General features: G+C 44.9%; 1 protein-coding gene across 2 annotated transcripts; it reads right to left on the bottom strand.

Annotated features, from left to right (window-relative positions):
• Positions 1–1,234: 1,234 nt before the first annotated feature.
• On the bottom strand, positions 1,235–10,733 carry ctdsp2 (CTD (carboxy-terminal domain, RNA polymerase II, polypeptide A) small phosphatase 2). Of its 2 annotated transcripts, XM_053424931.1 has the most exons (8): positions 10,354–10,733; positions 7,497–7,660; positions 6,227–6,328; positions 6,027–6,059; positions 5,822–5,878; positions 5,093–5,185; positions 4,104–4,289; positions 1,235–3,044 (listed from the first exon to the last, which is right to left on the bottom strand). In XM_053424931.1, exons 1-8 carry the CDS (start codon positions 10,412–10,414, stop codon positions 2,919–2,921), a joined length of 822 nt encoding a protein of 273 aa, XP_053280906.1. In that variant the 5' UTR covers positions 10,415–10,733; the 3' UTR covers positions 1,235–2,918. The 2 variants fall into 2 exon arrangements, with proteins under 2 accessions (XP_053280906.1, XP_053280907.1); XM_053424932.1 differs by lacking the exon at positions 6,027–6,059 and having other exon boundaries at positions 10,354–10,732.
• Between the last annotated feature and the right edge of the window lie 2,377 nt (positions 10,734–13,110).

The following is a 13,110-nucleotide window of genomic DNA, read 5'->3' as shown; positions in this document are numbered from 1 at the left end:
TTACAAATAAGGAATCTACAGTGATGGAAAGTAGCGAAGTACTCAAGTAGCAAGTAAACATTTGTACTTTACTGAAGTATTTCAGTTTTTATATTTCAGATTTACAATATTTCAGAGGTAAACATTTTGTAGTTCTCATACTGACAGATATTATTTTATCATGTGCCCAGATAATCACCTCCATCAATCTAGGATATGAAGACACATGTAACAAACATGTTTCACACATGTTGCATGTGATTGCATCATGTGTCATTTCACATTTACTCCCAAGTGTAACAATTTACCAGCGGTGGAATAAATATTAAGATTCTCTATTGAAGTAAAACCCTCTTTGTGAATAACAGACTGAAGAGTCAGGATTGTTATTACAGTGTTTTCATCTTGAAGCTGTTTCAGCAAATATCTTCTGTCTTTTAATAGAATAACTAAATGCTTTGGCAAAGTACTTGAACATTTAATGTGAAATTTTTAATTTGTGGATTAAAATGTTTCCTATGATACTTTGGAATCCAAATCATTTTTGCATGATAATAAATATAAATAATAATAAATGAATATGCTTTTGAATTTCTTTATCCAGAGTGTTATTATGGCTGGAGGCATCATTTCAGACTTATGGCTGTTAAGCTGCTTACAGGTCTTTATGGTCTTAAAGCTTAATGCTGCGAGAAGAAGTGAAATCTGAAATCTGTGACGCTGAGGACCTGGACTTTGCTCCACAGGATCAAGATGGAGATGTGGGTGAGTCTTGGAATCCAGCTCTCCTACATGGAGGAGGCTCATTGGATGACACAGAAGACTCCTCTTACATGTCATCATCACAGGAATGTTCTAATGTGGCTGTAAGTTTGTAAATTATATAAGTAGAACTGTAATATTGGAATTAACTGTTTTTTCCCGATGGCAGTGGGGCTCACAAACTAGCCCCCTGCATCACACTGACTCTGCCACCCCCCCCACATAATTTATAATTATACATTATTGGCACTATCACCAATCTCTGCACCGTAGCACCGCACGGGCCCATAACTCTATTACTGTATATATTGTTTTATATTGTTGTTTTATGTACAGTGCACCAAACACACCAAGACAATTTCCTGTATGTGCAAATACACATGGCAAATAAAATAATTCTGATTCTGACATAGACAATTGATTGTTAAATGATGTGAGAAGATCATACGATTTTTGCTGATTGTGTCTCATGGTAGAAAATCACACACAACAGTAAAATATAACCAATTTTTATTTAAAAAATAAAAATTGGCAGCACCTTGTCTCGTAGAGTTTTGGTCAGATCAGGAAGACAAAATGAGTTTTCTTATTTATTCTGATACACAAAGACAAATTGTGACTGTCTACACAAATACTTTTGGTCATCACAACTGGTACATTTTCATTGTCATTGTTTCACTAGTTAACATGCAGGCAATAATCGCATCAGGCATTAAACGTCATAGAAAAAACCCAAACTACCCAGGAAACACAACCGCACAAAACATCTCTTGTAAGGAATTTTCTAAATGGAAAAAAGAAAAGAAAAAGATTTTTCTTGCACGATTGAATCTTGCATTTCAAAAATCTGTTTGATTTAAACGCTCACGTTTTTTGAATTACTCATGAACTTTGACAGCAACATGTTTGTTAGGCACAGATAAAACAGTCAAACGCAAGGCCGGCCTCCAGGCAGGCGTGTGGAGTACAATACGAAATGTTAAGCATTAAGAAGTACTGGACAATACAGGTTTTTGGCCAATAAATACAGGAAAAAAAACACTCACACATGTTAACAAAACTCAAATTTGATATTTTCAAGTGTTGCACTGCAAGTACCACAGCCCCCATGGCAAGACACCGGCTCGTGACAGTGTTTTTCTCTCACGCTCAGCATGACACATCAGAGTGTGCAGGTCTACGAATCTCTGCTCAGGCAGGACACCGTCCTCTGTCCCCATTCCAAAAGGCACAGTTTTTACTTTCAGCACTGTCAGTATAAAACAAGTGCACGTTGTTTGTCACACACGTCATAAAAAGTAGAACATGAATCAAATGAACTATGATTGAACCTTGGCTGTAAAACGGTGGTCGTCCTATGTGCCGACATATTCCAGTGTGTCTGCTTTCAACGGATCCATCGAAGACTTCACTCTGTTTACTTGACATATCACCAATAACATAACACACGTCTCATCACTCGCGATTCATATTTGCATGTGCTGTAGAACTGCTGTTTCTCGTACAAACGGGTAAAATAAGTTTTCTACTCTGCTGCTTGTCTGCAGGTGAATAAGGCCACACTCGTGTTTACATCTGCTGAATGCGATGGACTCAGAGGGACCGTCCGGGTCAGTACAGAGGTGTGTTGCATAGAAGAACCGTGTTCACCATTTAAAAAATAGACTTCCTTATAAACAACCTATAAAAAGAAATCGATACATGTAGAAAATCTGGTGGAAATTGTAAAAAAAGGGCTGATGTCACTTTGTTGTTCCTTGAAGGCACAAGACTCAGAAACGCCGCGTCCACGGGTCGGGGCAGGCGGGCGTCTGCTTTGGCAACAGAACCACGTGAGTGTTCACACTAACCGGAGCGATTGGGATTGAACTGCTTTGGTTGTTGTTTCCTGCTTGGTCTCTCGTGGAGCGTTTGAATAGTGGTTGTGGATATTGTGAGCACAGGTTCAGAGGAAAGGCCTCAGACAGCGATCTTTAACTTTAACTTTTTGAGCCGAGGACATTGTGTTTTTCCAAGCTGGGATTTTCCTTAACCCCCCCCCGCCGTGCTTATACACTTTTTTTTTTTAAACAGAGGCGCTTTGTGCAGAGGCGAGGAGAATAACATCTGGATCCTATCTGTTCTACTGAAGTTGAAGAAGTGTTGGAGCTGCGGCTCTGACGGGAGCCGACGAGAGCTCAATGTCCACGGAGCTGGTCCAGACGGGTGTAGACGTTATCAGCTTGACTGAGTTCTTCAAACACGGGCAGGAGGTTGAGCAGCTCGGCATCTTCCACGTCGTCGAACCACGACACCACCGGAACCTGGAGGAATCAAACCGTCACCGTCAGAAACACAACGCACCGGGTACTGAACCAAGGTCCAGCGTGAAGCCTTAACAAAGAGGCTTTTGTCAGAATTCATTTTGGAGATACAGGAACTATTTTAGTTTCTCTCATCACGCCTGGATTACTGCAACAGCCTTTTATACTCGCTTAGTTAGAACTTAGTTAGAACATGTGTAGAGCGTGTTCACTCTGTACAGAACTCAGCTGCCGGGCTTTAAACCAGAGCAACAGGCTGGAACACGTCCCCCCAGCTGAAGCCTATTTGCACTTTACGTTTTAGAATTGATTTTTAAGCTTCTCTCAAGTACTAACAGGCACTTAATGCTCTGACTTCTCAGTATATTGCTGATGTTTCATCTCTTTACAACCTGCTCACACTTTGAGATCCTCTGATTCTCGGCTGAAGACCTCAGGGAACAGAGCTCAGACTCAGTCGCTTCCTTTAAATCAAAACTTATAAACAAACTCTCCTGATTTTACTTAATTCAATTAATGCTGAATTTTCTGTCAGATGTTTAATGTTCTGAGAAGTGATTTATAGATCAAGATATTATTGTCATTCATATAAAAATGAACCCAAGAGGTGTTTAATTTGAATGAGCATTGAATGTAATCTGTTTCTGCAGATTATGTTTATATGAATCGGGGGGGGGGGGGGGTCAATTGGCAGAAAATTCATCAGCAACTATGACAATAATAGATTAATCCCCAAATTATGGCATCACACGTGTGAGTTAAGCTGCATTAGTTTCTATTAGAGTATTTTTTCTCTATTTTGTGCCATTTTACAGTTTAGAAAATAAAAGGAGATGTTTTTTTACACTAAAAAACATTAAGAAGAGTTACAGCTAAGAATGAATAATTGTGCCAAACTCCATCGTATCAGGTTTGAGGCCGAGGAAAATGTTTTTATCTACAAACTTTATGATTTGTATATTTTTTCACCCAGCTGAAGTTGTCCAGACCTCAGTGAACACAGAGGAGCCACATCTTATATATCAATATTCCTGGAGGTCGATCAGAGTTAAAACTCACAGCATTGTTTGGGTGGAAGATGTAAGAGGCAGGAGAGTTATCCAGGATGAGGGTTTTGTGGAGATCTCTGCCCAGCCGGCTCAGGTCTTTCACATAGCAGCCCTGGTGGAATACACAAGATTCCCGGAACAACCGAGTCCGGAACACGCCGAACTGATCCAGCAGGTCCGTCACTGGGTCTGCATACTGGAGGGGGGGGGAGAGGTAGGCAGCGGGTGAGGGAGGAGCAGGGAAGTGTACGTCTGAGCTACTGAAGCATTTCCTACAAAAAGGTTTACGTCTACTCTTAAAACAGCAACAAGGTGATTTGCAGCTTCACACGTCCACAGAGTGCTCGTCCAGAAAGTCTGAGTTGTAAAGTCGTCCAGTCGCTGCTTGTTAAAATCAACTTCAGCCACTGAAGCTGAGGATCCACTAACCCGGGTCGAACCATGAACCAGAAATCATGTGATACAACTACAAATAACATCAGTGGAGCTGGATTTACTTTATGTAATATATGTACGTGCAGGAAGATTCTGTGTATTAACGTTCAACTGAAAACAGACAGTTCAGAATGAGATCATATGAGTGATATTTTAACTTCTGCTAAAGAGGTTATGATTTAGTTTTTATTTTCATTTTCAAAAAAAGAGTCATGTGATCAGTTTCATTTCACGATGAAGAAATCATGTCGGAGTATTAAATTAAGAGTCTGTGTTGCAACACATCTTAAAGTAGTTACATGTAATTCTGTACTTATGAATTCATACATTCATAACTAAGTCTGTATTGAAGAGGAGGTGAAACCGAGCTCAGGAGCAAACTATGGTTTTAATCATCGTGAGGACGGCGACTGACATGTTTACCAGCGTCTCACAGAAAAAGGAGAACTACCCAGCGGAGGAGAGAGAAAGCAGAACAACAACTGACACATCAGACATTTCATAAGATATCAAATGAAACACTGACTGTCTGTGTCCGGGTCGGTTTCAGTGTGTCACATGTACCTTAGCGAGACTGGCTGTAAACAGCACGCACTCAAACAACTCTCCCATCCGCTGCAGGAACTCGTCCACGTACGGCCTCTTCAGGACGTACACCTGCGAAACAAACACACGGTCAACACACACACCTCAGCCCGTGGGTTCAATTCCCTCCAGTGGATTTCCTTAAGGTCGGAGAGGTCGTTTCCATCCGTCAGCTGCCAGTGGCCCGTTCCTGAAACAAGTAATCAAGAATAGGCCGAGCCGGAGTTAACCAGCCTATCCTGGATTACTTGAACCAGGCCGAGGCCCATAGAGGACTCCTTCCCAGCACGGGGGGGGGGGGGCTCCAGGAATCACATTTCGGCCTTAATTACATTTCCACATGTCCAATATGTCAGAGGCTCGACACCCGTAGGTGAACAAATGTTTCAGTGCACGGTGCAGGTTTAGCTTTTTACTTCTCCTTTATGTTTATCACAGACAGTAACACACAACTCATGATTTTAATTTGACACAACTGGGCTGAAATGACATTTTCTGATCCGTCCACTTCTCCTCGTGTTTCCTTCTTCCAACATCTGGCCAGCAGAGGGCTCCACACACCCAGCATGAAGACCTGGCAGATCAGTTTACAAGACCCATCCCTTTTCAGCTCCACACACACACACACACAACCGCCCTCCCAGCGACGACAACACACACACGCACACAAACACACACACACACACACACACAGAGAGAGTAGTTTACCTGGTGTGTGGTCCCCTCGATCTCCACAGGCACGATGAAGTCTGCATTGCTAATGGGCTGGGGGGGAGGGGGGGGGAGAGCACAGAGGGAGAAGGTTGGCATGTTCCTTCACATGAGCCGTGTGCGCTCACATGACATTACATAACACGTGAACACGGAGCACTTAGAGCCAGAGCGTAGATCCCAGCAGTGGAACACAACTCACCTGCTGTTCCTCAAACACGCGTGTGGAGGAACTCTGACACAGATTCAGACGTGTACTCACAGCAGGAACAGACTCATCACAGTATTAGTTACATGGTCAGAAAACATGGCTAACTACTTCCTCTTTTACTACATGTACTTCAAAGTGACATAGAGCATCATGCAGAGGATCGGGGGGGGGGGGGGGGGGGGGGGGGGTACCTTGAAGGAGCTGTGCACCAGCGTCTCATCCAGGTCGATGACCACACATATCTTCCCCTGGTCCTCGGCGATCACCTCAGACAGGAGGCTGGGCTCATATTGCTGAGGAGAAACACAAGGATCTTTTATTTTAAAAACTACACTTCCATCATTTGTCTGGTCTGTTGTGTGTTTACTGATGAGCAGCAGGATTCGTGCAGAACACTCAGTTATTCATGTGAAAGTCAAAGCTCGGCCATGTGAGTTCAGCTCTGGGAAATTAGATAACGCTCGGTTTTAATGTGACGACGGCCGAAGTACTGGACTTAATTATTTACTGTGAAAGCGTCAATGTTTTATTTCTTAAGAATCCGAATCTTTCATTACACTTCCAGTAGCTTCTTGTCCGACTCTGCAGGCATCGACCTGCAGGGAAAACAAATTACCATCATGTAATCTAATTTTCAGACATCCACTTTTCTCCCTTTCATTTGGTTCCGAGGCTCTTTATGAGCACGGTGGAAGTGAAATGAATTATTAATATATTACATAACCGATCCATCAAGCAGGGGGGAAATTCAGATTGAGAAAAACACCGGCCATGACGAGTTGTTTTCTTTCACCAGCTAAACAATAAACCCGTTGACAGCCAGGTTTAATTTGGCTTCATTTCAGTTTGCCAGACAATAACCAGGTCCTGCAGACGCTGCTTCCTGTTTGCTCCTGAGGCTGGAGGTTACTCCTCGACGTGAGCAAACATGGCATCTCATTAAAACGCCCCTAACACGGCACTGGAGCCCGAATCAGGCTGACAGCGTTCAGCAGCGTGGCCGGGCCGTGTGCAGCCGCCGCTCGGGGGTTTATTTTTCTCTCCACCTCAGCATTAACAGGGCTGCACCACACACAACATCTGCCCGGAGGACTGACAGTCGCTGTGTCGCTCTAATCTTCCTCCGAGGATCAAGAGTGAACATCAAAGTGAGTCAGGATCCACAGACAGTTGGCGGTGAGCTTTCAAGGTGTTCAGAGCAGGTGCAGCCGCGGTTTTAGTGAGTGGCCATAAAATAAATTATGATTTACGACAAAAATAAAGGACTTTTTTTTTTATTTTACAACCCTGACGGCCGCTCTATTCAGACGCCTCCTCCTCCTTTATGGTATGCAGAGTGCGTGGGTGGGTGTGACAAGGAAGTAAAATCTTAAATAAGCTAAAGTAAAAGGCCGGACTGGGCCGAGGTCTACGAGTTGTTTTCAGCCGTGTGAAGTGTTGCTGGAATAAGAATAGTGTTACCTTGACAACCGTGCCATTTTCCTGTGGATCCAGTAAGGCCTGCTGGGAAGGCGGCGGCAGTGGCGTCTGTGGTTTGGGGCCATCCTGAGCTTGGAAGCAACAGAAGAGCGCTTTGAAGATGTTACAGCTCCGAGGCTGTTTCAGGGCCGAGCGGTTCACCTGGCCTGAGAGAGAGAGAGAGAGAGAGAGAGAGAGAGAGAGAGAGAGAGAGAGAGAGAGAGAGAGAGAGAGAGAGAGAGAGAGAGAGAGTCAATCACACAACATGGAAACAACTCACGTCAGCAATTATAATCCAAATATGAATACAGGCTATGTAGAAATTATACAAATACAGTAAAAACCAATGATCCGGAAAATAAATTGTGAATAACAATTTATTGCACTATAGTTGTTTTATTTTCTCTTCAGCTGTTTATATATATATATACACTTTATTTTCTATTTTGAATTTTGATATTCTATTTTATTCTATTTGTATTTTATTTTTTAGGTTGCAATAACTTGAGCATTGCAAGAAGAGAGCCTGTGACCCAAGCATTTCACGGCCAGCGACTGCTTAATGTTATTGTTGTGCATTTGATAATACAAATCTTGAATCTTGAATCTCTCCACTAAAGGGTTCGACCATCTGTCCACACGGAGGCCGAAGAGCCTGCACATGAGATCTGCTCTTAATGCCTCTGCCTCTGCTGCTGCTGCTGCAAATGGCTGGAACATGTTATATAATCACAGAGGGCGGGAAAAACCCACACTTCTCAGCAGCGGTGCCCTCAACAGAAAACACAGACAGAAAACATTCCAACCATTTTAAACCCCGAGACCTTCCAGGGCCGCCTGAAGCTACTGGGAAGAGCCAGGAGGACCACAGCAGCCGGGGCAGGGCCGGCCAGTCACACCTCGCCGCTCTGCTGGTCTCTGATCAGTCACTGGGACCGGGGCCGTCCCAGCAGACTTCACAAGACTTAGTGAAAGAACAAGTCAGGAGGGGGGGTGGAGGGGGGGGACATTCTTTCAAGTCCCTTCCAGAGTGTGTTTTCGTGTGAGGACTTGCTTGGATTTATACACATCGATTTACAGGGAGCAGGCTCCGAGCCAGATGTGATCAATCCAGATGTTTCTCTCTGACACTCACACACAGTTTCCTCAGATGTCCACAGTCCAGCCGGCTGCTGACCCCGGAGACACAACGCAGGAACAACCGTGTTACACAACTCTCTGTCACACACACAGCTCCGCTCGGTGGATCTGCCCTTCAAATGGGACAACACAGGGTTCTTCTGACGATACTAAGATCTAATAGTGTCCACGTGATAAATCACCACTGGATGTGAGATCTATTGATTTCCCACAGGAAGGCAGCGCTGGCTGTGTGTGACATAACACACGCATCAAACCTCCTCTGCACGTACAGGGATTAATCCTGCAGAGAGATTCTTCTTTAATCGTAATCCAGCATATGAAATATCGATGAAACCCAATGAAGCCCAAACAAAATGGGCATATTAAATATAGAAAATATTCTCAAAACGCGTCACAGTCCCGCAGTGTGCACGATGCTAACGAGCTCAGCCTCGGTCGAACGTGCAAACAAGGGAATCTTTGAAACGGCGCTACAATGGGCGTGTGCAGAGGGGTGTGTGTTTGTGCATTCCGCTGTCAATACCTGGTGTATCTACAGCCCCCCCCCCCCCCCGGTTTCGCTACACCCCTTTGCACCACGCATGCATTGGAAGAAACCACCAGCTTTCCACGCAGATCCTGCACCAGTGTGTTCCTCTGCAAACGCACCGTGCACGCGTGGTTTTCATCCACGCACACACCCCGCAGCCTGCTCCTCTCTGGTACCTGGTGCCAAACGAGCTGGACCCTGAGCGACGTGGATCCGCCGCAGCGGCACCGAGCACCAGTCAGAGATAATCACAACAACACATGTTCAAGGTGCCGCACACACACAATGAGCCAGAAACAGGGGCAACAATAGATTGTGTTGGAAAACCCCCCTTGTGCGTAATGGAGACTGTGGATTCATCTCCACTGGAGGAATGTGGCTGCTGCAGAGCTTCATCCATAATCATCTCGGTTGAGTTCTGAATGGATTTCGAGCTCTTTGAGTTGAATCTGCAGCTGATCTGAAGAAAAACAACCGACAGAGCCAAAGTATCACTGACGGGTTTTCTTTCGATTTTATTTCCCCGCGTTTTCCGGGAGTTAGATGTTAGATACTGAAGAAAAACAACTGTCAGCGGCTCCAGGAGAAGAACCAGGCTGGTCCAGGTCGCTTCAACACACAGAACATTATGCGGAGAGGAACCCAAACAAACCAGGCTTCCTGAACACGTCGAGGATTATTCTGAGAAGAACCCAAGAGATCCAACATGGACCATTATTCGGAGAGGAAACCGGACACTCGAGGGTTCTTTAACACGCCCGGAGAAGAACCCGAACCACTCCAGAACAACAAGAAGAACCCAAACCAACCAGGCTTCTCTAACATGGACCATTATTCGGAGAAGAACACTAAAAACATCGACCTATAACCGTAGCAGAACCCGCACACTCCAGGCTTCCTGACCCGCCAAGGAGAACCCGAACTCCGGACGCTTCCTCAACACACCGACCATTACTCGGAGAGGAACCCAACGGAACCAGTTTTCTCTACCATGGACCATTATTCGGAGACGAAACCAAAACAATCTGTTGGTCTTCTTCAAAAACAACAACCCAGATTATTCGGAGAAGGACCCAAACGAACCGGGGCTTCCTCGACACGTCAAGATATTCGGAGAAGAGTCCAAATACTCCCGAACAGCCGAGTAAAAACCCGAACTCCAGCACCGACCATTATTCGGAGTCTCACCTGTTTTCTCTGACACTTGAACGTCTTCTTTCTGCACTTGGGTGATAACAGAACTTTCCATCGGACAATCACGGAGCCCTCACAATCCTCAAATCCAGTCCGGGGGCACCGCCGGGCATCCCTCATCGGGTTCTGAACCGGAGGTCACTGGCGGATCCGTCTGGTTCCTGTGCGTCTCTATTCCTCCCTCTTCTTCGTCTTCTTTTTCTGGTTCTTCTTCTTCTTCTGTGGGGTCCGCCGCCTGCGGGGTAAGGCACCTGGTTCAGGGGGGTGAGAGGAGAGTCGCTCCGCTCCGTGGTCCCGGGTTTACCGCCAACTTGTGCCCGCCTTGCTGCCCCCGCGGTCCCGTCACTTCAACAACATGGAGAATCCAGCGAGCAGGAAAACAACCGAGGAAATGGGGCAAGCGCGGCCGGTTTCAAGCCCCCCGCTACTACACATAAACAACACGGCCCGGGCGGCTCCGGGGAGCGGCGGAAAACAGCGACGGTACCGGACGGTGCGGGGTCCCGGTGCGGGGCAGCGGGGCGCGGGACGCGGTGCGGGCTAAAAACGCGTGTTTTGTTGTTTTCCGCGGTTTTGTTTTTCTACGGTCGCGACTCGGCGGGCGCCTGGAAACCGTCCCCGCGCCCCGATTGGACGGCGGGGAGGCAGAGGGGGCGTGGCCCGAGGCATTCCTCCCTGTCCCGCACGCTCCGCAGCGAACACATTCCAGCGCTGCTCCCGCCAATCACGGCCCGCAGCTCGGTAAACACATCGGTAAATAATCAACACGCCAGTGGCTAACCACCGCAACTCAATCAACGCACATAAATCAACAAAACTGCGTGTTCTGTTTTAGTACGCAATATGACGTCATGACCTATTGTTATTATTATTAGTTTGTATTTCTTTCTTGGCAGATTTTGTATTTGCTTCGTTTTTGTTATTGGGAGAAAAAATAAAGACCAAACTTTAGAGGAGCTAGATGTACACACACACGCACACACACACACACACAAATACACACGCACACACACACACAAATACACACGCACACCCCTAATTCTAACCCAATCCTAAAATGTCCTCACTATCCTCATTCGGACTTTGCATTGACAAATTCATGATTTAGGTTTAAAGGACTTACTTTTTGTTTCGACTGTGTAAACATGAGTAATACCTGGAACACACAGACAAACACACACACACCCACTCACACACACACACACACACACACACACACTTGATATGGAGAACAAAAACACTGTGTGGTGTAACAGTATTGTGGTTTAGAGACATCTGCACATGCACCGTTTTAAGTTTCTTTATTCAGCATTTTTAAGCACCATACAAATACATTTAATACATTGTTTATAGCACAGTACAATGTAATTAAATAGAATAATTCAACAATGTGTTTGTGAACAGCTGGAACTTCGGGGGGACTTACAGTAAAGAGCTTATACAGTACCTGTACTTCATGTAACTGTATAGAGGAAGTTTCCAGTTTCTCTTTGCAGGAGCCCACAGTCTCCACTGAACGTGTCCACATCCGGAGGGTTTGTTACGACTCCAGACGGAACGTGTTCGAGCTGTTCCTCAGCAGAACGTACCGCGTGGAGGAAGCGGAGAGAAACCAGTGACCCTGCAGGCCTCTCTCGTTCCCCCTCCCACTCCCCTCCAGTTACACACCAGTCTAATGGATCTCTAACTTTGTTTTGCTTGATAAACGCTGCAGGGACTTGAGGCCGGGAAGCAGTTTGTGTTACGGCACCGGACATGTGTGCAACAGTACATCACCCAGGCTCCGCTGCAGTGAGTTCACCGTGACGCTGCTGGTGATAAACATAACATGACAGGGGCATCATGCAACACAATGACTCCCTTTAGACTTAGAATCTTATTTATTTGCGTGTAATTCCAGTAAATAATCAAGAATGAACGGTTTTATTGATTTAAACAAAAACAAACTGCACTGAGCTGCAGGCAGATGCTGTTATTTCATCATAATTTTTTCCTTGAACAGAGTAAAGTCACTTTCTGAGTAACTTGAACTAAACACATTTGTTCAAATAAATAATAAATTGGGGTTTGACACAATGTGGTCGATAGTTGGTTCCCAGATATTTATATATACACAAGGTTCTTTAGTTTCTCTGTATCCTCTTTCCTCTGATCTTCAGGCTGCAGTGAACAACAATGGTGTGGAATGAAGTAACAGCACATATTTGATGTTTTTAAGCCCATAAAACACACACGTGTCACATGAAGGACGTGGATACACAGCAGTGGTGGGACTTAGCAAAGTATATTTACTTTGTTTCTGTACTTAAGTACATCTTTCATGTATTTGTACTTTATTTGTTTCCGAGTACTTTTTTTACTTTTACTTCACCACATATATCAGCAAATATCTGTATTTTCTACTCTTATATTTTTTTAAGATAAGTCTTGTTACCCGATCACAGTGTTTTTTATATTTGGAATTGATCCACTGATCCAATCAGAGGGAGCAGGTCACATTAGACTCCGCCTCCTGCAGCTGCAGCAACACAGGTGAAGAAGAAACACCTGAAAGACTCGAACATAATGATGTCATGGATTACTCGCACCAACTTACTTTAACTATTAATACTTAAACTAAATTTAAATGCAAGTACTTACTTGAGAAGTTAACGTGGTACTTCAACCTAAGTACATTCTCATGCGTGAGACTGTTTGACTGAAGAGAACCGAGAGAAACAATCAAAGTAAACATGTTAATAAAGAACTAAC

This window comes from Pleuronectes platessa, chromosome 6 (genome assembly GCF_947347685.1).
Source record: "Pleuronectes platessa chromosome 6, fPlePla1.1, whole genome shotgun sequence".
NCBI lineage: Eukaryota > Metazoa > Chordata > Actinopteri > Pleuronectiformes > Pleuronectidae > Pleuronectes > Pleuronectes platessa.
This window is presented reverse-complemented; position numbering and strand designations above follow the sequence as displayed.